Source organism: Lemur catta, chromosome 10, assembly GCF_020740605.2.
Source record: "Lemur catta isolate mLemCat1 chromosome 10, mLemCat1.pri, whole genome shotgun sequence".
NCBI lineage: Eukaryota > Metazoa > Chordata > Mammalia > Primates > Lemuridae > Lemur > Lemur catta.
Window position 1 is genome coordinate 7,766,271 of NC_059137.1, and position 25,651 is coordinate 7,791,921.

General features: G+C 57.8%; 4 protein-coding genes across 11 annotated transcripts; 2 read left to right on the forward strand and 2 right to left on the reverse strand.

Moving 5' to 3' along the window:
- The first annotated feature begins 41 nt into the window (after window positions 1-41).
- Window positions 42-3,970, forward strand: TOR2A (torsin family 2 member A). Of its 2 annotated transcripts, none has more exons than XM_045563374.1 (5): window positions 42-310; window positions 916-1,181; window positions 1,917-2,092; window positions 2,762-2,889; window positions 3,201-3,970. In XM_045563374.1, exons 1-5 carry the CDS (start codon window positions 160-162, stop codon window positions 3,443-3,445), a joined length of 966 nt encoding a protein of 321 aa, XP_045419330.1. In that variant the 5' UTR covers window positions 42-159; the 3' UTR covers window positions 3,446-3,970. The 2 variants fall into 2 exon arrangements, with proteins under 2 accessions (XP_045419330.1, XP_045419331.1); XM_045563375.1 differs by having other exon boundaries at window positions 116-310; window positions 1,920-2,092.
- On the reverse strand, window positions 3,905-16,556 carry TTC16 (tetratricopeptide repeat domain 16). 4 transcript variants are annotated; one of them, XM_045563366.1, is made up of 14 exons: window positions 15,808-15,903; window positions 14,869-15,041; window positions 14,472-14,562; window positions 14,124-14,267; window positions 13,003-13,103; window positions 12,789-12,918; window positions 11,073-11,287; window positions 10,173-10,417; window positions 9,645-9,786; window positions 7,866-8,031; window positions 7,196-7,338; window positions 6,908-7,103; window positions 5,744-5,903; window positions 3,905-4,726 (listed from the first exon to the last, which is right to left on the reverse strand). In XM_045563366.1, exons 1-14 carry the CDS (start codon window positions 15,823-15,825, stop codon window positions 4,086-4,088), a joined length of 2,565 nt encoding a protein of 854 aa, XP_045419322.1. In that variant the 5' UTR covers window positions 15,826-15,903; the 3' UTR covers window positions 3,905-4,085. The 4 variants fall into 4 exon arrangements, with proteins under 4 accessions (XP_045419322.1, XP_045419324.1, XP_045419325.1 ...); XM_045563368.1 differs by lacking the exon at window positions 14,869-15,041 and having other exon boundaries at window positions 15,808-16,556; XM_045563369.1 differs by lacking the exons at window positions 14,869-15,041; window positions 15,808-15,903 and adding an exon at window positions 15,468-15,799.
- PTRH1 (peptidyl-tRNA hydrolase 1 homolog) lies at window positions 16,291-20,898 on the forward strand. Of its 3 annotated transcripts, none has more exons than XM_045563378.1 (5): window positions 16,291-16,451; window positions 16,797-17,016; window positions 17,639-17,738; window positions 17,910-17,955; window positions 18,056-20,898. In XM_045563378.1, the coding sequence occupies exons 1-5, from the start codon at window positions 16,314-16,316 to the stop codon at window positions 18,242-18,244; spliced, it is 693 nt and encodes a 230-aa protein (XP_045419334.1). In that variant the 5' UTR covers window positions 16,291-16,313; the 3' UTR covers window positions 18,245-20,898. The 3 variants fall into 3 exon arrangements, 2 of the variants coding, with proteins under 2 accessions (XP_045419334.1, XP_045419332.1); XR_006737896.1 differs by lacking the exon at window positions 16,291-16,451 and having other exon boundaries at window positions 16,469-17,016; window positions 18,056-19,798; window positions 20,459-20,898; XM_045563376.1 differs by lacking the exon at window positions 16,291-16,451 and having other exon boundaries at window positions 16,469-17,016.
- Window positions 17,466-25,094, reverse strand: CFAP157 (cilia and flagella associated protein 157). 2 transcript variants are annotated; one of them, XM_045563371.1, is made up of 9 exons: window positions 24,882-25,094; window positions 21,997-22,268; window positions 21,137-21,290; window positions 20,405-20,672; window positions 20,029-20,159; window positions 19,631-19,781; window positions 19,159-19,325; window positions 18,800-18,986; window positions 17,466-18,509 (listed from the first exon to the last, which is right to left on the reverse strand). In XM_045563371.1, exons 1-9 carry the CDS (start codon window positions 25,049-25,051, stop codon window positions 18,441-18,443), a joined length of 1,569 nt encoding a protein of 522 aa, XP_045419327.1. In that variant the 5' UTR covers window positions 25,052-25,094; the 3' UTR covers window positions 17,466-18,440. The 2 variants fall into 2 exon arrangements, with proteins under 2 accessions (XP_045419327.1, XP_045419329.1); XM_045563373.1 differs by having other exon boundaries at window positions 19,159-19,322; window positions 24,882-25,076.
- Between the last annotated feature and the right edge of the window lie 557 nt (window positions 25,095-25,651).

Here is a 25,651-nt window from a genome sequence, read left to right on the forward strand (position 1 = left end):
CCTGCTGACGGACGACGGGGCGGGCTTTTGAGACAGGCGAGAGGGGGGTCGGGAGTTGTAGGCGATGGGCGTGGCTGCGGCGGGGCGGTGCACGCCGGGAGTTGTAGTTCGCGGGCGAGGCCGTTGGCGGCCCCCAAGCGGAGCTCGGGCTTCACCCGGATGGCGGCTGCCACGCGCGGCTGCCGGCCCTGGGGCGCACTCCTCGGGCTGCTGGGACTGGTCTCGGCCGCGGCCGCCGCCTGGGAACTGGCTTCGCTGCGCTGCAACTTCGGAGCTTTCTGCGAATGCGACTTCCAGCCCGACCTACCGGGTAGGAGCCAGGGAGCCTGGAGCCAAGGGGCGGGCGGACGCAGGAGCTTTGGGAGCCCGGGCCGGAGCGTGCCCCGGCCGCAGCGGCTGTGACCAGGAGTGTGGCAGCGGGGGGCGGGACCCACGGACGGCCGGGCCCAGAGGCGGGCCCAGTTTCGAGGGCATCTGAGAGCCCCGAGTGCGGACCTGATGCGAGGTTTGGGGGTGCCTGCTGGGGCCCAGGCCGGCCTGCCAGGATGGAGAGGCCTTTGACAGCAGAGCGCTTAGGAGGAGGTGTCGGGCCTCTACGGAGCGGACTGGCAGTCAAGGGCGAAACCTGCTTTGAGGGTGGCAGCGGTCTGGGGCACACCCTGTTGACAGCTCGCTCCTACTCAGGGCTGAGCGAAATCTAGAGGACCGTCTGGTGGGGGCGCTGCCGAGCTGAGCCAGGCCTGAAGGTGGCTGTTGCCGCCAGAGACCCCGGGGTCCCCAGGCCATGTGCATAGACAGTTTGGACAGTAAGAACACAGGAATCCCAGACCAAGTTCCAGACACGACTTCTGGCCTTGAACCTGTGCCTTGGTGGGATGTGTCCTCAGCTCTTAAACCGTCCTTCTATGGCCCTAGGACTGGAGTGTGACCTGGCCCAGCACCTGGCCGGCCAGCATCTGGCCAAGGCACTGGTGGTGAAGGCACTGAAGGCCTTTGTGCAGGACCCGGCCCCCACCAAGCCTCTGGTCCTGTCCCTGCACGGCTGGACCGGCACCGGCAAGTCCTACGTCAGCTCCCTGCTGGCGCACTACCTCTTCCGGGGCGGCCTGCGCAGTCCCCGCGTGCACCACTTTTCCCCCGTCATCCACTTCCCGCATCCCAGCCACATCGAGCGCTACAAGGTAGGCTGTGCACGTCCTGGACCCGGGCTGGCCTGCTCTATGGAGTGATAGACCCTTAGGGAATGAGCCCTGAGCCCAGAGAGCGGAGTCACTTGCTCCAGGCCACACAGCCAGTTGGAGCTCCAGCCCTCATGACCCATCTGCACAAAGCTTGGGAAAGAGCCATTCTACCTGGCAGAGAGTTCTTTCATTCTTGGGGGGCAGTAATAGTACCTACCTGCCAGGGCTGTTGTGAGGGACGTGGGGTAACTGCAGGTATTATCTGTGGAGCACCTGTTTGTCAGACAGTCTGCATCGTGATTTCCCTGTAAAGCACTTGGCACCAATTTGTGGCTCAGAGTAAGCACTCAAGTAAATATTAGCTCTTACTACTGTTGTGAGTTGCAAGGTGCTTTCCAAGCTGATCTGTTTCAGCTGTCAACACTGCAGGGAAGGTTCAGGAAGCAGAAAGGAGCCTTTCCCTTTTATAGAAAGCGGCAGTGTCATGGAACGAGCCTTGAACAGGGAGGTGGGAGGCCCGGCTGTGAGTCCCTGTTCTTCTGCTGACTGGCTGCGGGACTTTGAGTGGGTCTCTGCCCCTCTGGGTCAGAGTTTCGCCATGCATCTCATTAAGGGGTTGGTGCTCTCTGGGAGACCATATCTCCCTGGGAAGGGGATTAGTTCTTGGCTTGGGAAGTAGTCTGGGGTTGGGGGATTATCTCTAGCCCCCCTTGAACTTCCTTCTCTCCCTCTCAGAAGGATCTTAAGAGCTGGGTCCAGGGGAACCTCACTGCCTGCAGCCGCTCGCTCTTCCTCTTTGATGAGATGGACAAGATGCCCCCAGGCCTGATGGAAGTCCTGAGACCTTTCCTGGGCTCCTCCTGGGTCGTGTACGGGACCAACTATCGCAAAGCCATCTTCATCTTCATCAGGTGGGGCCTGGCTTTGCAGTGGGCACAGTGTGGGGGACACTTCTCAGAGGTCCAGCTGTACAGCCTTGGCCTGTGCTCCCAGTGGAATATTCTTCTCCCTGGGCCCGTGTTCTCGCTGGTGATACTGTCACTGAAGGTGGTTCACTTCCCCTTTGACATTCTCAAAGCCCTTTCTGGGCTCGGTCTTTTTGATTCTTGCCAATTTTTTGTGGAAGCCATTCCAGGTGGAGTTTTCCCTCTTTTGTGGCCAGGAAGACACAGGCCTGGGAAAAGCAGGACTAGAGTTCTCATCCTCTAGTCGCAGCTTTCAGAGTCCTAGCTGTGTTTCCTTAGGCAAAATTCTTCACCTCTCTGAGCTTCTGTCTCCTCTTCTGAACAGCAGGACCAATATTAATGCCCATTGTCCTCCAGGAGGCTGGGTGAGAGAAAGTCAGTTAAGGGACACAAAAGTGTTTTGTAAACTGTACAGTACATGGCACACACAGGTGAATTACAGGGGTCATGGCTGTGGATACAAGAGCTAGAAAGCGGAAGTGGCATGTTTCCAGTGGGTTTGGCTCCTCCCAGCACTGAGCTATGTTCCCAGGTTGTGTTAGGTGGCACTGGGGAAGTCAGGGCCAAATCCCGCCCTTACTAGTCCTTGTCTGAGTCTCAGCCCCATGGTTGTAGCAACACTGGTGGTGAGCAGATCAACCAGGTGGCATTGGAGGCGTGGCACAGCCACCGGGACCGCGAGGAGATCCGCCTGCAGGAGCTAGAGCCGGTCATCTCCCGGGCTGTGCTGGACAACCCGAACCGTGAGTGTGGTTCACCCCCTTCCAGGGGTGGCTTCACACCCAGACCCAGTGGCCCAGCTCCCCTGGGTGGGCATGTTCTCCCGGGGTCTGATGCTTTGCCCACTGACCTGGTAGTTCTGAGCCCAGGCTTTGGCGCTCCCAGCTCTATGACCTTGGGTGAGTCTTAAACCCCCCTGAACCCTACGTCTGGAAGGTGGCTGGGAGGATGGAGGCCAGCATCATGTTTCCACTGCCCCTGTGGGGGCACGGGCGAGCTGACTTCTCCCCGCCTGTGAAGCACAGGGTCTTGTCCCAACCCACCCTTCCTGCAGATGGCTTCTGGCACTCGGGCATCATGGAGGAGCACCTCCTGGACGTGGTGGTGCCCTTCCTCCCGCTGCAGCGGCACCACGTACGGCACTGTGTGCTCAATGAGCTGGCCCAGCTGGGCCTGGAGCCGAAGGACGAGGTTGTCCAGGCCGTGTTGGACAGCACCACCTTCTTCCCTGAGCACGAGCAGCTCTTCTCCTCCAACGGCTGCAAGACTGTGGCTTCCCGGATCGCCTTCTTCCTCTGACTCCCTGGGTGGCATTCTTGCCGTCCTCTACTGGCCAGGCATACAGGAAAGGCCTGGAGCCTCTGTCAGAGGGACCCTTGTCCCAAGCCTCCTGGACCGTGGGACCCAGAGCACAAAGTGAAGATGAAGAGGGCTATTGCCCAGCCCAGGGCACAGAGGGCCAGGAAGGGCCCTGGCCTCTTAACTGCTTTGAGGGCATCTTGGCCTTTGCTGTCCTCCCCAGGGAAACCCCTGGTCACCCCAGAACCTCACTGAGCCTTGACCTCCCCTCCCCAAGCCTGAGCCTCCTTACTGTGAATCGTAACTCAGGGACTGCAGCTCGTGGCGGCTACCTCCCTCCTTGGTCTGTTACGCTGGCCCCTTGCTCAGGTGCGTGCCCCTCCCCTCGACCCACACGCTGTGTCTGGCTGGGACTTCTCAATTTCTATGAGTGGAGGGACTCAAGCTGCCAGCTGGGCCTGGTTTTTGAAGTTTTTAATTTTGTAAAAGAGAACAAGTAAAATAAACTTAGCCATGGGACCAGAGGAATGTTGGTTATGGTTTCTAGTCGCTCTGGAAGGAGGCAGCTTTGCTGAGTGCCAGTGTGTTGGGGATAGAATCGCCTCCCTCCCCAGCAAGAAGTGAGGGGCTCAGTGGCCCCTCAGAGAGCATAATACTTGCCAGTGTCCTGACCAGCCCTGGTGTTGCTGCGGCCCTGGCTCAGGCTCCGGGTGGTCTTGGTTTTGCTGGTAGCTGGGCTTGGTCCCCAGGTGGACTCAGCATTGTTGGAACTTGAGCTTGCGCTCTGGCTCCAGCTCTGGGCAGTCTGAGCCTCGCTGGGCCTCTGGCTCTGGCTCTGGCGCTGGCGCTGGCTCTGGCCCTGGGTGGCCTCAGGCTTCCGGGGGCTCCAATCTAGGTCAAGGGAAGTGTTGGTCTTGCTGGAACTTCGGATCAGTCCCCAGCCCTGGGTGGCATCAGCCTTGCCGGATCTCCAGTTCTGGCCATGGGCAGCCCTGGACTTTCTGAGCCTCTGCCTTGGGCTCTGGGTGGCCTTGATCTTCCTGGGCCTCCGACTCTGTCCCTGGGTGGTCTCGGTCTTGCTGGGCCTCTGCCTTGGGCCCTGGGAAGCCTTGGCTTTTCTGGGGCTGTGGCTCAGGGGCAGGTCCTCCCTGTTGTCTCCGGAGTCTGAAGATTGAGTCTTCAGGAGTGAGGAGTCGGAGAACGTCACAGCGGTAGCCGAGGTGCTCCTATATTCCTGGCTGGTAGTCGACGTCTCTGTCTCCAGGGTGCTCATGGTCCTGACTGGGAAGGGTGTGCCCAGAGCACCCATCAGCCCTGCCCCGCCTCCCCTGGACAGCTCCAGGAAAGGGGGCCTCCAGATCTCACCCTGGCCCATATCCCTGAAGCTTTGCGTGGCCGAAGGGAAAGAAAGGGCCGGCAGACCACAGCAACCCAGCTTGCCTCGGCTCCCCAGGCCCTGTGAGATGCAGGGGCGATGCCCGAGGACCCCCTTTGCCCCTTGCCCTCTGTGCTCCTGCCACATAAACAGCTTACCGGCTCTGGGCCCCTTCCCCGAGCAGTGCCCTGCTCCACCCGTCCCACACCTGGCCAACCCCTACTCTTCTGTCAGGTCCTAGAAACCTCTTTTGGCCCCCCCAAAAGGGGCCTAAGTGCACACATAGCCCCCCGGGCTTCCCTTGCACTGCCTTCCACACTCTCTCCTGCTGTCTTGTCCCCAGCATGCCTTCCTCCTTTTAGAGTCAACTTAGAGCTCACGCCCCAGGGTGAGGACTGTGCCAGTCATCCCTGTCCCCGGGGTCGGGCACAGGTCTGGCCCAGGGCACTCTGCATGTGAATGAAGGAAGGGGCCTGGGCACTGCCATTTCCTCCCTACCAAGGACTGCGTACACTGGCCCTGGGGGCTCTGGGTGGCGCAGCATGCCAGGTTTTTCACTTTTGTCTCCTCCAGGCCGGTGCCCAGCTGAGTGGGGGGAAGAGCCTCTCGGATGTGCACAGGGCTTGTGGGCTCATTTCAGGGATAGGCCTAGGAGGGGAACGAGCATGAGCAACAGCAACGGTGACGTGCCTGGGAGCAAGACTCAGCCTCCCTGCCCTGCGCTGGGCATCGTTCCACTAGTCCTCGCCACACCCCTGCAAGATTGGGACTGTTCCTCCTTCTCTGGAGCCATGTGCCAAGGCCACACAGCTAGAAAGAGCAGAGCCCAAGTTCACACCCAGGCCAGCTGTCTCGGACCCCTGGCCTTTGACCACTCCACTGCTTGGGCTCACTTAGGCCTGGCAGGAGCACCAGGGACTTACAGCCCAAGGCAGAGCCTGAAGAGGTCTGGTCGAGGTAGCTGTCTGACAGGGACGTCACCTTGTCCAGTTTCTTCTCCTGTGGCAGGAAACAGACTGGGCAGTCCAGACCGTGAGAGGCCCCAGTGGCCATAGCTCTGCAAGGCCAGCAGCTGCTCGGGCCCTGCAGTGAACAGGGATGGCCCTCCCGAGCTTAGTGCTCCTCAGGGGCACCAGGTTGGGGGTGGGGGGGACGTGGAGGACGTGGTCTGGGCTCGCTCACTTCAGCTCAACATCTCCCTGAGGGAGGGAGCCCAGGGTGACTTCAGGGGGTACACAGAGGGAAGTTCTGTACTTTTGTATTTATTCTGTGAGCTAGAAGAATGAAGAGCTAGCACTTTCCATTTATGGCAAGGGACCCTAGAATTCCATTTGCTTCAATTGCATTAAGTCTCCTTTGAACATAAGTGTTCCTGCCGTCTGTCAGCAGTAGAATGGAGAAACACGCTGTTCACGGACAGACGGACTACTCTACGGTAGCAAGAAGGAGCGGGCTGCTGCCACGCGCAGTGACATGGAGGACTCACACAAATGTGACGTTTAGTGAAAGGAGCCAGAGACTGGAGGCGCACGTATTTGTCCATTTACTCGAAGGAAGAGACCCGTACGTGGCACTGGGAATCAGGACAGCCTGTTGAGGGGCTGCAGGAGGGGCTGAGAAGGGGCACCAAGGGGCTTCGGGGGAGCTGGGAATGTGTCCTTTCTCAATCTGGGTAATGGCATTATGGCTGTATTCAGTTTGTGAAAATTCATTGGCCTGGTCACTGAGGATTTGTGTACTTTTCTATGTTTATGTTACATTCGATAAAAGGCTTTTAGAAACAAATTTAAGAATTAAGAAAATTCTGGCACAGGTGTCTAGTGTACCCAGCAGAATTGGTGAAGGTGACCATGGGCAAAGTGTGTGAAGCCTCCCTCTGAGGGCCCATGTCCTCACGTACGCTCCCCCAGGAGCACCCCTTGCTGGTACCATCTCCATCTCACAGCAAGATGTCCCTAGCCTGTCACACAGCTAAGGGGTAGCAGAGCCAGGCCTGCAAGCCTTTAGCTGGCCACATCCCTCAGCCCTGGGCCGGGCACACTCTGCCGAGACCCTGAGGGTCCCAGGCCTTGGTGTGTTCCACTCACCTTTTCTTTTTTCTCTGCCTCTTTCCCCTTGGGCACCTTGGCCTCTCCCTCTGAGCTTGCTGGCTCTACCGGCGGGATCTGGGCTGTGGCCTTCACCTTCAGCTCTTTGGAGGTCTCAAACAGAGGCTCTTCCTGCTTCCATGAGAGCTGCAGGGCCCGGGCCTTCTGGCGCTTTAATTCCAGCTCCCTGAGCAGCCTGCCAAGCCATGGCCCCAGGCACTGGGTCAGTCTCCCTGACCCACCCTGCCATCCATGGGACCAGACAGCAGCCCCTGCTCCGGAGCTTACCCCACAATGCCTTGCGGGCCACCAGCCTGCTGACTGCTCTCCACCAAGCGCTGCAGCTGCAGCTGGGCCAGGTGGGCCATCTGGCTGCCAAGCACCTCTTTCCCCGACATGCCCGGGAAGAGGTTGGTCATCAGCGGGAGCAGCTGCCATGAAAGGAGGTGACCAGACGCAGGTGTGGCTCAGAGCAGGGGGCAGATGGCACAGTGCCACCCTGCCCTTGCAGAGTCCCACTTGGCCCTCCTTGGGGCTGAGGAGGGAAAGGTTTTGCAAATTGTTGTTTTTAAAGGGCTGGACCTTTTAAACCCAGAACTAGCAGGAGACCATAAGAAAGGGACTATTCCAAGATTTGTCACTGACAGTGAGCCCACTGTGGGTTCTGCAGCCAGACAGATGTGGGTTTGACTGCTAAGCTGTAGGACCTGGGGCAAGGGAACTGCCTGCTCTGAGCCCTACTCTCCTCGTAGGTGAGTTGGGGGAGGGGTGATAATGTTACCTGTTTTGTGGGGTGGTGAGGAGGTTTAGAACCCCCCCGGGCATGTGGGAAATGGTCTGGCATTAGCAGTTCTTATTATTGTTATCAAGCCAGGTTTCTTTTGGGGATGGGGAGTCTCTTCAGGCAGCCAGGGTTATACAGCCTGGAGCCCACTCTCCTGGCCCCACAGGCACCCACCTTTGGTTGCTGGGGGTTGAGAAGCAGGACAGTAGCAACATCCTGGCGGGCCCCAAAAATGTTCTGCAGGAGCTGCCGGCTCTTGGCCCGGTACAGGTAGTACTGGGCCTTCTGCGGGTTGTGCTGGATGGCCACCGAGAAGTGTTCCTCCGCCCTCTGGAACTGCCTGCAGGACAGACACAGTGGGCCCCAGGCTGCCATGAGCTCGGCCACCTGGGGGGAAATGGCAGCTTCTGGGCCCCACTGAGGAGTTTGTGGAAAACCAGCTTAGGCTCTGCTTCCCCACCATGCCCCTCCCTTTCCTTCAGTTACACCCTCAAGGGGCCGAACACTCGGATGCTGGTGTGAAACCCCAACATAAGTGAATATTTTTATGATCTTGGGGTAGAGAAAGGCTTTCTGAGAATGTCGTAAACCCAGCAGCTAAGATGAAAAGATTAATTAGACTAGGATTAAATTCTAAGTAATTGAGTAGCAAAACACCCCAAAGAAAAACAATATATAGGGAAAATATATTTTGCCATATCCAGCAGACAATTAGTTAATATTCTTAGCCTGCAAAGAACTCTTAATAACTCAAAAACATTTTTTAATTTTTTTACTTAGAAACTGCTCCCCGAAAAAAAATTTTTAATGAGCAATTTTTTTTTTTTTTTTTTTTTTTTTTTAGAAACAGAGTCTTGCTCTGTCACCCAGGCTGGAGTGCAGTGGTTTGGTGTGATCATGGCTCCCTGCAGCCTCCAACTCCCAGCCTCAAGTGATTCTCCTGCCTCAGCCTCCCAAAGTGCTGGGATTATAGGCATGAGCCACTGCACGCAGCCTTAAAGAGCAATTTAATTGCAAAATGGGCAAAAGATTTGGGCAGGCCATAATGTCCAATAAACACACAAAAGATGCCAAACTGCACTAGCAATTTAAATGTGCAAAGTATTCGAGAGAGGTTTTTTTTTTTTTTTTTGCTTATTAGATTAACAGTTGATAAATAGTCTTAACATCGAGTGCTGGGGAGATTTGGGGAAATCAAGGCTCTCTTTTCCTGGGGGAATTTTATATTGGTTCATTGTTGTTAGAGAACAATTTTATATTATTTATTAAAATGTTAAATGTTCACATTCTTTAACCCAACAATCTAACCTACAACTTTACCATTATGAATGCACGAAAGCATATGTCCTAGGTGCTCATGACAGCATTATTTATAATAAAAAAACCGAAAACAGTCCAAATATCCATCAGTAGAGGATTGTCTAAAGAAATCAGCTGTCCCTCCACAGAGTGGAATACTACACAACAATAAAAGAGAATGAGGTAGTCCTACGTGTAATGCCCTGGAAAGGAAAAAAGCTGGTCAAAGGACAGTTTATCGTGATCTCACTTTTGTAAAATAATAATTGTTAATATATACCTAGGAAAAAGTCTGGAGGAATCTTCACCAAACTTAGGGAGAAGGGCTCAGGAGGTAGGTATTAGAATGATAACTCACAACCTGAGTTATTTATTACTGAACACTTAAATTTTTTTATAAAAAGCATAATTACCATAATAATCAAGAGGAAAAGGGAAAGCTTTTTAGTAAAGACTTAGAAAATAAAACTGATATTTAGGAGATATAACCTGGAGAGCAGCATCTTGACCCACGGATCCCAGCAGGTGGCTTTCTGCCAGGCCCGCCCCTTCCCGGCCCGGCCCCGCCCCCAGACTGGCTTCGCTCCTCCCCTCTCCCGACCCGGCCCCGCCCCCAGGCCGGCCCCGCCCACTAGGGGGCCACAGCCCGCGCACCTGCGCCTCTGCTCGCAGAGGCCCATCTTCTCCTGCAGCAGGCCCATGCGCATGTTGGCGCCCTCGTCGTGCGGGCTCAGCGCCAGCGCCTGCTTGTAGTCCGCCTCGGCAAAGCCCAGGTGGCCCAGCTGGAAGAAGCAGTCTAGGGTCCGGGGGCGGGGGCTGAGTGCTGGGGAGATCCCCAATGCAATACCCAGGAGCCCAGCCCAGCCCGCTCCAGCCCCGGGGGGGGGGGGGGGGGGCATGGCCTGACGCTGGTGACTGATGACGCCCGTAGGCGGTCGCGGTCCCGGTCCCCCTAGTTTTCTGGGCGTCTGGGCACCTTTTCCCAGCCGCCTTTTCTGAGCATTTTAAAGAGACTATAGCCAATTTAGGTAAGGCAACATTGTCCAGAGCGTGCCCTGGGACACCGAGACTATTAAATGTTTTCTCTTTCCCTCCTCCCGCCCTCCCTCAGGGGCCTCAAGTGCCCAAGCCTTAGAGACTGGCGAGTGGCCCACCCCGCCCCGGACCCGGACCCGCGCGCACCGCCTCGGTTGATATAGAGCCCCTTCTCCTGCTGCTCGCCCCTGAGCGCCTTGTTCAGCAGCAGCACGCCCTCCTGGTAGGCGCCACGCGTGTAGCAGTGCACGGCGAAGTCGTTGTAGGCCAGCAGCAGCTGGCGCTGCGCCTGCTGTACCATGTCCTCCTGGCTGTCGCTCAGCATGTCCAGCGCCTTCAGGAGGTCCTCCACAGCCCCGTCAAACTCCTGGAGCCGTCGGTACAGGATGCCCCTGGGGGAGGGCATGGCAGGCAGCAGGGAGGGATGTGAGGGCCAGTGCACCCCCACTGGCTGGCAAGTGGCTGGGCCTGTCACTGCTGCTCTAGGCCTCCGCCCTGTGGAGGTGGTGGTGACCCCAGCCCCATGCAGGCGGTTTGTCTCGTGGAGCTGGCTCTGGATCACTACCCGGATAATCTGCTAGTCACTGGTTATTTTATTTTTCTCAAAAATAGCTTCCCTTTTTCTTTTTGGGAGCCAGGTGTGTGCCAGCCTCTATATTAAGGCCTTTTTATATGCAAGAGACAAGTTACCCCCAGTGTTGAGATGAGAAAACCCAGGCTCAAAGAGGTTAATTGGCCCCAAATCACATGGTAAATTCTTGGGAGACTGGATTCAAACCCAAGTCTCATCCACAGAGCGGGCTGACCTGGGGTTCTAGGATTCCTGGGATAACTGGGAAGCTGCCGCCTGCCCCTCTTCCGGGAGCAGTAACAGAGACCACCTCCGTGACACCTTGATTTGACCCCATGGGAAGTAGGAAAAGATTATTAGAGGCGAGATGGGGAAACTGAGGCCTGGAGAGGGTCAGGGACACTCCTTAGACCACACAGCAAGTCTGTGGCAGGGCAGGGCCTGGAACACAAGGCCAGCACCTCCCCACCCAGTACCGGAAGAGGAAGAGGCTGGGGTCCAGAGGGTTGTTCTCGATGGCGCAGTTGATGCGCTGCAGTGCGTGCTGCAGTTTCCCCTGCACGGCCAGGATCCCGGCTTCCTGGCGCGCCCGCTGGGCCTGCTCCACCATCTTCCCGAGCAGCACCCTGGCCTGCGGGTGCTTGGGATCCAGCAGCAAGGCTCTGTGCAGGTGACGGTAGCAGAGGTTGGGCTGCAGGGGCAGGGTGGGCTCAGAGGCACAGGCCGAGCTGGCCCTGCCCTGCCCAGTGGGAGGGAGGAGGGGCAGGCCTCCAGGCCTGTAGGGGCTTTTCTCTGGGCAGGCTGGCATCATGCCATCCCTCCTTGGTGCCCCCATCCCTCCTTTCTGCCTCTTGAAGGGACACGGAGCACTGTGGGGAAATCCCTCCCAGACCCCATCCCTGTTGGTCCCTTTCCAGGTGGGACCTCAGGTGAGCCAGGTCAGCCTTGATGGTTTCTGCCAATGCCACCTCTTTGCAGGACTCCTGTGGGGTTCATTCGAGGTGGGGGGGTGACCTCCTGGCTGTCACTGCCGTGTCCTCTCTGTCCCCTCCTGCATTCCCTCTCTCACTCTGACCTTTAAGCCTGAGAAAACTCTGACCAAGGACAGATTCAGGTCCGAGTATGAGCAGAAAACATCCCCCGCCAAATGCCTTCCACTGGGTGTACAGGTCAGTCAGTCAGTCAACAAACAGTTTTAGCAAGCACCCTGTTTCCTGCAGGGCAACTGGTTGGAGGGTGAACAGGACAAACAGTATGGACAGCAGGTGTGAGTGGAGATTGAGAAGGAAATGACAGAAGCCAGGAGCAGGGCTCTGGACAGCGTCACTGAGAACTGGCTGCCTGACCTAGGGCAAGTCACTCTGAGCTGGTTCTTCCTCTGTGAAAAGAGGACAACGGGTGGTGTCCACCTCAAAGGTTACTGTGTGCCTTGCAGACAAACTGCACAGCAGAGGCTGAGGTGGCAGGCGCAGCAAAATCGCACAGCCAACAATAATGATCAATAATTACTAGTCTCATGCCATTGAATCACTTGTGGGACACTGAAGCCCAGCCCCTCGGCATAGAAGTCCCTGGGTGGACTGCACCCCTGGAGCCACTCCTGGCGGGCAGCACTGCTCCCTCCGGAATTGCAGGCTCACATTTCCAGCCACCCCCAGGACGGCCCCACCTGGGGAAAGGAGGCACCCAATTCCGCCCACCTGTTCCTCCCTGTCCTGAGTTTCCCAACTCCCCATCATCCAGGCCAATCCAGGACACCAGGCATTGTTCTGGATCCTTCCCCTGCCCTCAAGCAGGGAAGGAAGGAGGAGAGGGGAGGAAGAAGAGCTGGCTGCCTTATCTCATGGTGCTCTGGGTGCCTTCCAGATGTGCTTCACACATTATCTGCTCAGGGACGTCTGTCCTGCTCTGTGAGCTCCATGTGGGCAGGGAGGACATGGGTCTTTTGCCCTATGGTTTCCATGGGGCTCAGGACAGGCCTGGCACAGAGCCCCTGGCACAGAGCCAAGGCCCAGCAACGATGGGACAACTACCCAACAGGGCAGCCGAGCAGTCAGGGCAGGTTGGGGGGCTGTCCAGGGAGGACAGTGACCCTCCACACTGACAGCCTTCCTCCTCCTATAATCTTGGGCATGCTGGGGGCTCCGGGGCTGGGGGCACACCATGCACCTGCCTAGCCCTCCCTGCTCTACCTTCTGGAGGAAGTTGTAGAGTCTGGCCTGGAGGATGTAGATATCAGCGTTGGTGGTGCCCTGCCTCACCTCCTTGGTGATGAGTGAGAGGCAGTCCCGATGCCGTCTGAGGGCCAGGAGACAGGCCATGCTGAAGGGAGGACAGAGGGTGCTCTGTCTCCTGGGTGGGAAGGCAGGACAGGGCTGCAGGAGGGAGGACCAGCAGGGCACTCACCATCGGTAACGGAAACAGGGTTTCTCAGGCTGGAGCTCGGAAGCTTGCGAGAAGACAGTCAGGGCATCCAGGAAGGCGCACTGTTCAAACAGACATTGGCCCTGGGGACACAGGGGACAGTCAACTCTACCTGCAACCCTGGCCCAGCTGCAACCACTGCTGGGGCAGAAGGGAGAGAGAAGGGAAATAGGGACAGAGCTTTCTAGATCTGGGAGAGACTTGAAGAGACAGAGATGGAGGGATACAGAACTGGGGAGAGACAGCGATACAGAGGAATTCCAGAACAGACAGAAACAGAGGAAGCCTGGAATTCGGATGAGAACAGCTGAGCTGACAGTAGCAGGCGACAGCCTGGACCAGGGCTCTGGGTGCCCAGCCCTCGACAAGAAGCTGAACTCGTTATCTCACTGGCGCTGTCAAGCGTCACCCTTTTGGATGAAGGAGCTGAGAGGCTCAGAGAGGTGAAATGACTTCCCCACAGGCACACAGGAAGTGGCAGTGCAGGACACACTTCCCCAAAGGCACATTAAGCACATGGTTTGGGTGTCCTGAATGTTTCTTTTTAAGAATTAAATATTTTTTGACATAAAAAAAGTCATCAAAGTTGTCAAAATAGAAAAAAATCAGGACTTTGTTGGTGTTTTATGGTTTAATATTGTTTTTATTTTCAATTACAAACGGGGCTCACTATTACGTTTTTAGTGCTTAGAGTGGCTAGACTGTTGACCTGCGCCATCTAAGACAATAGCCACTAGCTTTGTGTGGCTATAGAAATTTAAACGAATTAAAATTAAATAAAAGGTAAAATTCAGTTCTTCAGCCACACTTGCCACACTTTGAGGGCTCAACAGTCCCATGTGGCTCATGGCTACCATGATGGACAGTGCAGAGAAGATCACTGTCATTACTGCAGAAAGTTCTGTCGGCCAATGCTGTAAAATTTGACCGCCTCTCCCTGGCAGTAAACCAAGTTGGGAGGTGAGAGGGGCAATAGGCAGGGACACAGACACAGGGACAAGGAGAGATTCAGGGAGACAGAGCTGGTCCAAGCAGCAAAGAAGCCCCCCACAGCTAGACAGAGAGGTGGGCGCCTTGTGTGGGCCTGGGGCAGCCCCAGGCACCTGCAGGTAAAGCACAAAGGTGAGCCGCTCCAGGTACTTAGTGTTCTCTGGCTGGATTGAGTGGGCCTTTCGCAGGTTCTGGGCAGCCGAGGAGAAGTCGCAGAGCTGGATGTAGGCCTTGGCCCGCAGGGCATAGAATTCTACCTGAGGGTGAAGGGACATGGCTGGTGTCGCCTCCTCACCATCCACCCCTCAGAATAGGGAGAGGACTCTGCTTCCTTGAGGCTTGACACCCAGGTCCCTGCAGGTAGGAAGTTCCTCTGGGTGGCCCAGAGAGGAGGGGCCCAGACAGGGAGGGGGTAAGTGTGTGCCAGCAACTGCCTGTGCCCACCCAGACCCACCCCTCACCAGCTGGGGGTCCAGGTGGAGGGCGCGGGACAAGAATAGCACAGCCATCTCCCATTCCTTTTGCTCCAAGCACAGCTGGCCTTGGTGGTAGCTGTGGGGACAGAGGGGTACAGGTAGAGGGGCTGGCCCTGACTTTGGACCAGCCCAGGGCACATGGCTGGGGTAGGGGCTAGGGGGAGGGGGAGGAGGGGGAGAGACAGAGACCAGGGAGGGCAGGCTGGCATTCTTAGAGTCCATCCAGGCCATCAGCCTTTTATCTGATGAGGTGGAAGAGCCCCATGACACAGTTGAGTTCACTGAGGACCAGAGAAAGAGAGTAACAGGCTCAAGGCTGCACAGCATGTTAGTGGCTGTGTAGGGCAGAAACCTGGGACCCCAGAGCAAGGTAGTCACTTACTACTCCCTGACTTTGAGGGGCACTGTTAAGCATTTGGGCTTTGGTTTTACATCACAGACGCTCTGGAACACCTGGCTGGTCCCAAAGATGCGCTGCACAGTCCCCTTTGGGATTGGAATCACCCGTGGCTTTGGGATGTTCTGTGAGGGAGACTGGTCAACCTTGAGAGCATCCTAGAACCGAAGGACAGCAGCTGGGGCAGCCTCAGAAGCAGCCCTCACCCCCCACACACACTCTCCCCAGGGTTCCACGGCTGGAGGAGGGGAGGAATGAGGCACACACAGTCTGGGGGCTGGGGGCAGCACTCCCAGCCCCGTTCCTCTTAGCATTGTTCCGACCTATCTCTCTCCAGTCTTGCCTCTGTCCCCCTCCCACCGTCAAAGTCAGGGTTCAGGGTCCTCAGCTCACACCACCCTCTGCTCTTCTCCCTGGTCCCACCTCTAGCGACCGACACCCAAGGCTCTAATGCCTCCAGCTCAGGCCCTCTCTCAAGTCGCCGGCCTAGGAATCCTGCAGCCCCTCGGATATCTTGTGGGACTCTCACACCCAGCAGGCAACTGAGCACCTCACCTGACATCTGCGGCCCCAGGCCTTCTTACCTCCGTGAGGTCACCTTCCCCACCAGTCACCTAAGCCAGAGGCATATGTTCCGTTGACCCTCAAATCCTAAATCTTCCACTTTCTCAAAATTTCTCATTCCTCCTCTTCCCTCGTCCTCTTGTCTGGACCACGGCCATTTCTACCTCCAGCTCCCGCCGTCCTCCGACCTCCCGGCCGGCCACATGTCCCAAGCCCTCCGATCTTGGCACAGCGGTCAGGGCCTTCCTGAATTGCACCACTGCCCCGGCCCCTCCCGACTTCAAGCCTTTCCTGGGAACGCAGCCTGGTCTCTCCACCCTGGCCCTCTGGCCCTGCGCTGGCCTCCTCCCCGGCCCGCACCTCATTAGAGTCCGCCATGAGCCCCTTCCAGGAAGCCCCCGGGGCTTGCGCCAACACCCTCGCGGCTCGCACGCCCTGGCGGCCACAGCCCTGCTGTTGCTAGGCACCATCTCCAGGACGCCCACAGGCTCCGCCCCTTTGGCCACGCCCCCACGCCCCAGGCTGTGGGAGCCGGAAGGAGGTCAGGAAACTTTTATTAGCTGGGGAGGTGGAGGCCTGCCGCGGGGAAGGGACTTGCCGGTTTCCGCCGCGAGGCAGGGCCATAGCGGGGGGCACAACGAAGGCCCCTTTCCCAATCGAAGGTTAAGCAAAGGCTCCGAGTGTTCCACACAGACCCCACAGGGACACGGTGACGCCGAGCCGCGGAACGCGCGGGAGCGCTCACACAGCCACCGCCCCGCCCCGCCGCTTCCGCCCCGCAGGCGCTCGGCGGCCGCGCTGCCCGGCCGGGATTGGACGCGGGGGCCGCCCCTGGACACTTGGCGACGCGATTGGCGGCGGACTGGATGACGCTAGGGGGCGGGGTCCGGGCCGTGAATGGAGGCAGCATGTCGCCTCCCGGCCTCTTGCGCGCTGGGCTGTGGCGGAGCCCGGCTATGAGCCGGTGCGTTTTGGAGCCTCGGCCCCCGGGGAAGCGGTGGCTGGTGAGTGGAGTGGGACGGCGACTTAGGGGCTCCCGGGCCTCAGCTCCAATTCTGCCATTTGTCCTGGCCAAAGTCCCCCAAATTCCTTATGTCAGTTTTCTTATCTAGAAAATGGGTCCAGTACTAGAGGGGCTCCAAACTTCAGGAACTCCGCTGTTGCACCGGGGGGCCCTGCCTGCCCAGCCCACCGGAGTCCCCAGGGGTTTCTGGGCCCTTTCTTCGCGCCCCTTACCCACCCCAGCCTTGGTCTGCCTCTTTCCGCCTCTGCTTTGGGTCCCAGGGGACGTTGTGCGATCTGGGGTGGCAAGAGTTGTCGGGCCTCAGTTTCCCTGGTGCTGCCCGCAGGTGGCTGGTCTGGGGAACCCCGGCCTGCCCGGCACGCGGCACAGCGTGGGCATGGCGGTGCTGGGGCAGCTCGCGCGGCGGCTAGGTGTGGCGGAGAGTTGGGCGCGCGACCGGCGCTGCGCCGCCGACCTCGCCCTGGCCCCCCTCGGGGATGCCCAGCTGGTCCTGCTCCGGCCGCGGCGGCTCATGAACGCCAACGGGCGCAGCGTGGCCCGGGCCGGTGAGTTGAGGATGTCAGGGGGTGGGCTGACTGGGAGGGCGCCTGGGCCAGAGAGGGGGACTCTGGTTGTGACAGATCCCCCGGTTCACGCACGTCCAAACGCATGTTGAGCTCCAATTGCTGCATGGCCATGGCTGCTTGTAGGGGCCTCAATTTCTTTTCTTTTCTTTTTTTTTTTTTGAGACAGAGTCTCGCTCTGTTGCCCGGGCTAGAGTGAGTGCCGTGGCATCAGCCTAGCTCACAGCAACCTTAAACTCCTGGGCTTAAGCGATCCTACTGCCTCAGCCTCCCCAGTAGCTGGGACTACAGGCATGCGCCACCATGCCCGGCTAATTTTTTTCTATATATATACTTTAGTTGGCCAGATAATTTCTTTCTATTTTTAGTAGAGGCGGGGTCTCGCTCTTGCTGAGGCTGGTCTCAAACTCCTGACCTCGAGCGATCCACCCGCCTCGGCCTCCCAGAGTGCTAGGATTACAGGCGTGAGCCACCGCGCCCGGCCGGGGCCTCAATTTCTTTATACATGAATCGGGGTTAATTGTGGCCCCTCCCTATGGGAGTCGGGACTATGCCCTTCTGGGCAGAGCAGCAGTAACCAGAGCCACCGTTTCCCTGTGCCAAGCGGAGATGTTTGGGCTGACTGCGGAGGAGGTCTACCTGGTGCACGATGAGCTAGACAAGCCCCTGGGGAAACTGGCTCTGAAGCTGGGGGGCAGTGCCAGGTGAGGCCCTGAGCTGGTCAGGGTTGGCTGGGGATGCTGGCCTCCCAGCTGGGGTGGAATGGGGCTGCGGACCCAGTCTCTGCAGGGGATGGGCTGCTCTGACTGGGCAGGGAGGGGTGGAAGGGTGCTCACCCAGGGAGGCACTAACTGCCCCTCCTGTATCTCTTGAAGGGGCCACAATGGAGTCCGTTCCTGCATTAGCTGCCTCAACTCCAGTGTGAGTCTGCCCCTCTGTCCCGCACTGGGTCGGGTGGGCCAGCATGGGTCCCCCTACCCACCTCACCAAAGTTCCCTGGGCCCCTCTGGCTCCCCCACAGGCAATGCCGAGGCTGCGGGTGGGCATCGGGCGCCCGACGAACCCTGAGGCAGTACAGGCCTACGTGCTGGGCTGTTTCTCGCCCTCGGAGCAGGAGCTGCTGCCTCTGTTGCTGGATCGAGCCACTGACCTGCTCCTGGACCACATCCGTGAGCGAAGCCAGGGGCCCTCAGCAGGTGTCAGCCCCTGACACTAGTGTCCATGGCTGCCTGCCTGACTGCAGTGCCACAGGCCTAGCCATGGCCACAGAGCTGCCACACCAACCTTGGTATCCACTATTTATACACTGTTCTCTGGGCTGCTCCGGGCTGCCTGCAGATTAAAGGGGGGGACTGTAGCTAGAACGGTCCGTTGCTGGAGTATGGGGTCGGTCTTCTCTCTGTGTCCTACTTAGGGTGTAGAACGTCAGGAAGACTAAACTTTTTGAGTCTTTTTAGAGAACTGGAGGCATGGATCTGTAAGAGCAAAGATGCTGTCTTGGAAGCTGAGGCCTATTGAGGGGGAGCCCACCCTTCCTCTGCCATTGGGGGAAGGAACAACAGCCACCCTCCCCCAGGTGATGCGTAGGCATGCCTTAGCCCTCTGAGGCCTGGCCACACCTTTCTTCAGCCCATTTTACAGATGGGAAGGCTCAGAGAGGTCTGGCCACATCCCCAAGGCCACACAGCTACTGCCTAGCAGAGCCCCACCTTGTACCCAGGGCTGGCTGCCATCTTGCTGTCCCTGGGGCCCTTGGAACCCTCACCTCAGGGGTGCTGTGTGCCCAGAAGGTCCTCATGCGGGTGGCATGTGAGAGCAGCCTGAGGTCCTGGGGGTTAGCTGGGACATGGCCCTGGTAAGGCACCAGGCCTAGATCCCCGGGCTGGTACGTTGCGGTGCCGGAAAGCTGCTGCAGCAGAGACCCGACCCTGGGCGGCTGGATGTTGGACTGGCTGTTGGGGAGTGGGGGGACATCACCTCCGTTTCGCAGATGAGGAGGCAAGGTGCAGAGAAACATAGGGGAGCCAGGTTTCTGGCCCAGGATCAGCTGAGCACAGTCCCTGGATGGGTCCCATGGCTGCGTCCCTTTTCCCTGCTCCCCATGCCGCCTCCTTTCCCACTCACCTCTCCTTGGGTGGGCCTTGGGGCTGGGACTCCTGGCAGGGACACACAGCCATCGGGGGTCTCGGGGCCATGGCAGAGCTGAGCATGGCCAGCAGTTGCTGCAGCATATCTTTGCAGTGCAGCAGGAACACCACATCGAAGTCGCCCTCCTCTTCCGCTTGCATCTGCTGGTGGGGCAGGGGGATCAGGCCCACAAGGGCCCCCATGCCTGCCCTCCCCTGGGAAGCTCCAGCCCTGTGCCCATTGCCCCCAGGTGCTCCTGGCTGTGGTGGGATACCCATTCTCCTGTTGGGAAGACTGAGTGAGGCTTGAGGCTTTCTAGAGCCTCAAAGAAGGACACACTTGTCAGGAGTGTCTCGGGGCAAGAGGGGCCTCTGAGCTGGCCCCAGCCAACCCCTTCCAGGCCTGTTCTTTGCAGGTAGCTTCTGTCCCAGGCCTGCTCCCCTCACACCCTCCTCTGCTTCCTGCTTACCTGCAGAATGTCCTGGAGCATGGAGGTGGCCCGGTTCAGTGTCATCTCCAGGCTGGCCCGAGCCCTCTGCTCTTCAGCCAGCTTTTGCTGCAGCTGCTGTGCCTCAGCCTGCTGCTGCTCCAGCTGCAGGTTCAGCTGGTCTCTCTGGCCCCTGGGCCCAGGCTCAGGGTGAGTCAACGGCCTCCCCCTCCCGGGGCTGTGGCTGGTACCACCTGGGGCCATGGGCCCTGCCATTTCTCTCCAGCCCACAGGGTCCCCATCCAGCCCCAGGCCTCAGCCTATCTGACAGGCCCCTCCAGAGAGGGGAAGTCACTGGCCCTGGGTCATTTAGCCAAAAAGGGCTGGGCTTCAGCATCACCTCCACCTGCTCCCACCCACCTAGGCCCTCCTGGGCACACCTTGTGGCCTGGCTGTCGGTCTGCAGCTGCAGGAAGCTCTGCTCCAGGTGGCTCAGCAGCAGGCGCAGCTGCTTGGCCTCCGCCATGCTCTGCTGCTGCTCCCGACACTTCTCGGTCAGCATGAGGATGACCTGTGGGTTTGGCAGGCAGCCGCGAGCAGAGCTGAGCAGAGCCCCCATCTCCGGGGGTGGCTCTGCTTTAAAGCAAATAAAGAAAACCCAGAGCTGGCCCAGCACCCTGGGGACCCCTCGAGTGGCGCCCCTACCCCCCGCCCTCAGCCTCCCTCCCTCGTTGCTTGGCTCCACCCCTGCAGGGTGCTCAGGGTTCCCTCCTGCCGTAAGTGCCAAATGCCCTGTGACAGGGCTTGCAGGCGCACCTTCTGGTGGCCTCTTCTGTGGCTGGCCATGACCTTCTGGGTGTTCTCCAGCAGCTCCAGCTGTTTGCACAGCTCGTCCTGGCTGCCCTTGAGCTGCTCATTCTCCTGCAGCAGCTGCACGCCTTGCTGGGACATCTTGGCCAGCTGCAGGGTCACGCTGCTGTTCTCCTGGATGGCCCGCTTCGTCGTCTCCCACATCTGGTTAGTGGCCACCTTGTGGAACTCGGTGGCTACCAGGTTCACGCGCTGGATGATCTCTTTCCTGAGTCTGGTTAGGAAGGTGGGGTGCAAGGGGGTCAGGCAGAGTGGGCACAAGCCCTGGGCACCCCTCTTGGGGTCCCCAGAGTGCCTAGGGCCATTAAAAACCTGTGCTCTCCCCTCCAAAGGTATGCGGCCATGGGTAGGGAGCTCTTCCCTGTAGACCCTCTGCACCTTTGGAATTTGAACCATTTTAATTACCTATTACATAAATAAAATTTAAACCACCAAATGTGGCAAAAGGAAGTCCAGGAGTCTTCAATGCCGGCATGAGGACCGGAGCATGGAGCCTTACTCATTCTCCCCTCCACAAATCGCCTGCCAGGATTCCAAAGACAGCAGGGTGGGGAGTCAGCGACCCAGTCCAGTCCCCCCATTTGGAAGCCGAGGGAGGCTAAGACCTGAAGACTGGGATGTGTGTGGCCCCGGCCATGAAGCTGCAAAGGCCACAGAGGGCACGCCTCGTCTGCCCACCTGTCCTTGTCCAGCACCGACTTCTTCTCCAGGTTGTACACATAGTCCTTGTATTCACTCTCCTGGTTCCTCAGCTGGTCCTCCAGCAACATGAACTTGTCCATGAGCTCCTCCTTCTGCAGCCGGAACTCCTCCAGGGCTGCGAGCTTCCCCGCTGGCCACCGCAGGCCACCGCAGAGCACAAGGATGGTGAGGGACAGACTTGGACGGCAGGGCCTGGCGGGGGCAGTGAGGCCCCCAGGTCTCTGTCCCTCCTGCCCACGTTTCCCGGCCCTCCCTGCACTTCCTGATCCTGTAGGGCTGGTCTGCTGTCCCTACTCATGCCATGCCCGGTCCTGGCCACCTTTATTGCCTTCGTCTGGGATGTCCTTTGTCCTCCCCTCCACGAATCTTACAAAGCCTTGCTCAAGTTCCACCTCCTTTAAGCAGCTTCCCTCACTACTCTCCTCTCTTCTCACAAAGGAACAATGACAACAGCACCTGCATTTGTATACCTCCTCTGGGCCACCCGCTCATGCTATCATTTGATCCTCAACAAGCCCCTGCCAGCTGGGTGACCTTGGGCAAGATACTTGACCTTTTCAAGGTGCTTCCTCATCTGCAGCTGCGGTGGTGGTGAGGTTTCCTGCCTCACAGGATTGCTGGGACAATTAAGGAAGAGAACATGTGCCAAGACGCACATGGCTGTTGCTACTTAAGGTAGCCACGTTATCCCAGTTGCACAGGTGAGAAAGCAGGGTCAGAGAGAAGTGCTTGCCCAAGGCCACGGGTACAGTCAGCGGTACAGCTGGGATTTGAGCCCTGGACCCTGTGCCCCTGTGGCGAGTGCCTGCAGGCTCGAGGCCCAGTCCCCTCCTCACCAAGGACAATGTTCTCCGCGGTGAGCTGGTCCTTGGTCTCCTGGAACTCGTGGCGCACCTGGGCTAGCTGTGCCTCGAAGGCATCCTTTTCCATGTCCTTGGCCAGCTGCAGGCTTTGGAGCTGCTCATTGAGGTCCGTGATCTCATCCACCCGCTGGTTGAGCGTGTGCTTGAGGAAGGCCACGATCTCCTTCTTGTTGTTGGCCAGCTGGTCAAACTCCTGGCGGAACAGCTTCTCCTGCACGGCTAGCTCATCCCACTTCCGCTGGTACCTGGGGCAAGGGTGGGCAGCAGTCCTGGGGGCGGGCCAGGCAAGCCCGGCCTCCGGTGCAGCTGGGCCCACCCTGCCGGGCACCCCTGTGCCTGCAGCCATAAAGGGCCATGTGAAACTCCTCATGGTCTGAATCCCTCCTCATCTCCCACTGTGCCCCATGATGGGCGGTCACAACCACGGCCTATGCCTGCGCCCAGCTTTTTATGTTCATTACATCACTAGAATGTAAGCTCCATGAGGGCAGAGCCTTTGCTATGTTCACAGGTATATCCCCAACACCTGTGCCTGGTACACAGCAGGTGTGCAGTGTGCATTTGCTGAATCTTCACAACAGCCCATGCGAACATGGGTGCCGTGACACTATGACGATCATCCCCACTTACAGTTGAGGAAACTGAGACTCAGAGGGATACACTCCCAGTTAGTAAATGGCAAAGATTGAACCCGAGTCAATCTGACCCTAAAACCAAGGCTCTTAGCCAATCCCTGCCGTTGCAGTTGGCCAGCTCTGCACCCCTCCCTAGCACCTCTGCAGGTGCTAGGACCCCAACCCTAGCACTCCAACCCCAAGCCTTTGCACCTGCCATCTCCCCTACCCTTGTCCACTGAGTGACCCCCGTGTTGCCTCCTCAGTGGACCCTTGTGGTCCTGAGCAATGTTTGTGCCTTCTCCTTGGTGCCCTCCTGTAGGATGGCCCTAGACCCACTGGAACGTAGAGACCTGAAAATATGCCCCTGTCCCCCACCTCTGTATTCCCAAGGCCTGGCAAATAGCATGCACCCAGTAACTGTCTGCTAAGTGCACGTTTCCTGAATACATCCCACCCGATGTCTCAGCGCAAGGGAAGTCTGAATTTTAAGAGAAGTTTTTTTAATTTTAAGCAGCATCACATAACCAATTAACTGGTTCCAATGGAATAATTGAAGTTATTTGGAAAGTTGTTTTACTTCATAATTCTGCAACCAACATCTCTTGGATGGCTACTGCTTTGTACACAGCACACTTCAGGGGTGTGGGGATGAACAACCTCCTTTGTGGATCAAAGAAGCAGCCTGGCATACGGGGTCAGGGAGGACAGGGCTCCCTTCCTGGTGCCTCTTCTTTCTGGGGGTGCGTTCCCCTCTCTGAGCCTCAGTATCCCCATCTGTGTAAGGAGGATGATGTCAGGACCTCTCATGGGATTGTCACAGGGACACAGTGAGCACCAGAACAGGTGCTCAAGGACTCAGCATTAGCTGGGATTATCTGCAGCACTGGTCATCTGAGGAAGAGCCGCTGCCTACTGCTTTGTCTTGTTAAGGGTCACCCCAAGACTGGGGCTGGCACCTCGGAGCTGGGAGGAAACTGTTGTTTGTTTGTTTTTAGAGACAGGGTCTCGTTCTGTCACCCAGGCTAGAGTCCAGTGGCATCATCACAGCTCACTGCGAACTCAAACTTCTGGGCTCAAGAGATCCTCCTGCCTCAGCCTCCTGAGTAGCTGGGACTACAAGTGCCACCACACCTGGCTAATTTTTTTTTGGTAGAGATGGAGTCTTGCTATATTGCTCAGGCTGGTCTTGAACTCCTGGGCTCAAGCCATCCTCCTGCCTCGGCCTCCCAAAATGCTAGGATTACAGGCGTGAGCCACCATGTATGGCCTGAAACTGGTTATAAAATGAGAAAAAGCAGTGGCTCATGCCTGTAATCCTAGCACTCTGGGAGGCTGAGGTGGGTGGATGGTTTGAGCTCAGGTGTTCGAAATCAGCCTGCGCAAGAGCAAGACCCAGTCTCAACTAAAAAAAAAAAAAAAAAAGAAGAAGAAATTAGCTGGACAACTAAAACTACGTAGAAAAATTAGCTGGACAACTAAAACTATGTAGAAAAATTAGCCGGGCATGGTGGCGCATTCCTGTAGTCCCAGCTACTCGGGAGGCTGAGGCAGGAGGATTGCTTGAGCCCAGGAGTTTGAGGTTGCTGTGAGCTAGGCTGACGCCATGGCACTCACTCTAGCCCAGGCAACAGAGTGAGACTCTGGCTCAAAAAAAAAAAAAAAAAAGGGAAAAAAGATGAGCAAATGAACAAGTTCTAATGAAGAGTAAGGATCACTCCCCACCACCACCCATGTGACATACAAACAGGCCCCAAGGTAGAATGGCACAGTCGCAGAGGGGGAATCAACCTTCCTCATTTACATTCACGGAAACTGAGGCCCGGCACAGAGGAACAACTGGGCTCTGCAGCTGGGTAAGTCAGAGGGGCAGAGGCGCCACTTCCAGGGGGTGGAGGGCCACATGGTCCACCTGCCTGCCAGGGGGCTGCCCTTGTAACTCACCCCACTGATTAAACTGTTCCCTTTTATAAAGAGCGTGGGCAGGCGGGAAGTGGGGCTTGCCTGGGGTGGGCCCAGGGCTCTGGACCCTGAGAAGGGGTGGGGAAATCCATTCACCATCAGCATCTCAAAGCCTCCCAATGGTACCTAATGAGGAAACTGAGGCTGGGGTGGGGGTGGGGGCTGGACATGCATGGGAGACCAGAACACAGGTCTAGGGTCCCTGGCCGAGCCTGTATGGTGGCCACCTTGGAGTGGGGCCTCTGACCAGAGCACCAGCCTCCTGCCCACCGGCCCACCCACCGGGCCAGCCGGTCTTCCAGGTCTCGGATCTGGATGTGGTAGAACTCTCGCGTCTCCTCTGCCAGAGGCATCTCCATGGGCTTCAGGATCACACCGGCCTCCTTCTTGCCCCCCTTCTTCTTGACCTCAAGCTCCTTGTCCCCCTTGTTTGCCTTCTTTTTGGGAGCCATGGCTGAGGGCAACCACTGCTCCCAGGGCCCCTTTAAGAGGCTGGTGGTTGCTAAGGAAGTTGGTCCCATACATAGCAACAGACTGAGCTAGTGAGGCTGGGCTTAAAGGGGCCCTGCCCTCTTCCTGCTGGCGCCTCCCCGCAAGGCAGCCGGCATCATGGGGGCCCTGGGCGGGGTCCCGGGCGGTGGGATCTCAGACAAGGACGCCAGGCTCTCAGGGCACTCTTATGGGGGGAAATAAGTGACATGGGAAATGTGAGAGTGGGCCAGGGCCCTAAAAATCACCGTCCTGCCCCTTTGTGCTGACCTCAAGATGCAGGCCCGGGGAGGGGAAAGGGGTGGGCCTCCTCATGGCCTCCCAGGACCAGAAGAAGCCAGTCACCTGGCCCTCAGCCCAGCGAATGCCTCCCCTGAGGCACTGAGACCCTCTTGTAATCCTTTGGTGATGCAAGATCATTCTTTCGGTTTCACCCACAGTGGGGAGGGGAGACATCCCGGGAAGAAATGGACGTTTTATGTTGGAGGCTCCAACCTGGGGTCCTGGGACGTCCTTGTCCAGAGGCTGGTTCAGCTTTCCACAAAGCTTAATGGAAGTGGTCC

Coding starts and splice junctions, on each gene's coding strand:
- TOR2A (XM_045563374.1), top strand. CDS start 160: ATGGCGGCTGCCACGCGCGGCTGCCGGCCCTGGGGCGCACTCCTCGGG. Junction 1,182..1,916: donor GCCACATCGAGCGCTACAAG/GTAGGCTGTGCA, acceptor TCTCCCTCTCAG/AAGGATCTTAAGAGCTGGGT. Junction 2,890..3,200: donor TGTGCTGGACAACCCGAACC/GTGAGTGTGGTT, acceptor CCCTTCCTGCAG/ATGGCTTCTGGCACTCGGGC.
- TTC16 (XM_045563366.1), bottom strand. Junction 11,288..12,788: donor TCTACAACTTCCTCCAGAAG/GTAGAGCAGGGA, acceptor CTGCCCCTGCAG/CCCAACCTCTGCTACCGTCA. Junction 9,787..10,172: donor GCTCTATATCAACCGAGGCG/GTGCGCGCGGGT, acceptor CCCGGACCCTAG/ACTGCTTCTTCCAGCTGGGC.
- PTRH1 (XM_045563376.1), top strand. CDS start 16,563: ATGGGTCCAGTACTAGAGGGGCTCCAAACTTCAGGAACTCCGCTGTTG. Junction 17,017..17,638: donor GCGCAGCGTGGCCCGGGCCG/GTGAGTTGAGGA, acceptor CCCTGTGCCAAG/CGGAGATGTTTGGGCTGACT. Junction 17,956..18,055: donor TTAGCTGCCTCAACTCCAGT/GTGAGTCTGCCC, acceptor GCTCCCCCACAG/GCAATGCCGAGGCTGCGGGT.
- CFAP157 (XM_045563371.1), bottom strand. CDS start 25,051: ATGGCTCCCAAAAAGAAGGCAAACAAGGGGGACAAGGAGCTTGAGGTC. Junction 20,673..21,136: donor TCGGTGCTGGACAAGGACAG/GTGGGCAGACGA, acceptor CTTCCTAACCAG/ACTCAGGAAAGAGATCATCC. Junction 20,160..20,404: donor ACAGAAGAGGCCACCAGAAG/GTGCGCCTGCAA, acceptor CCAAACCCACAG/GTCATCCTCATGCTGACCGA.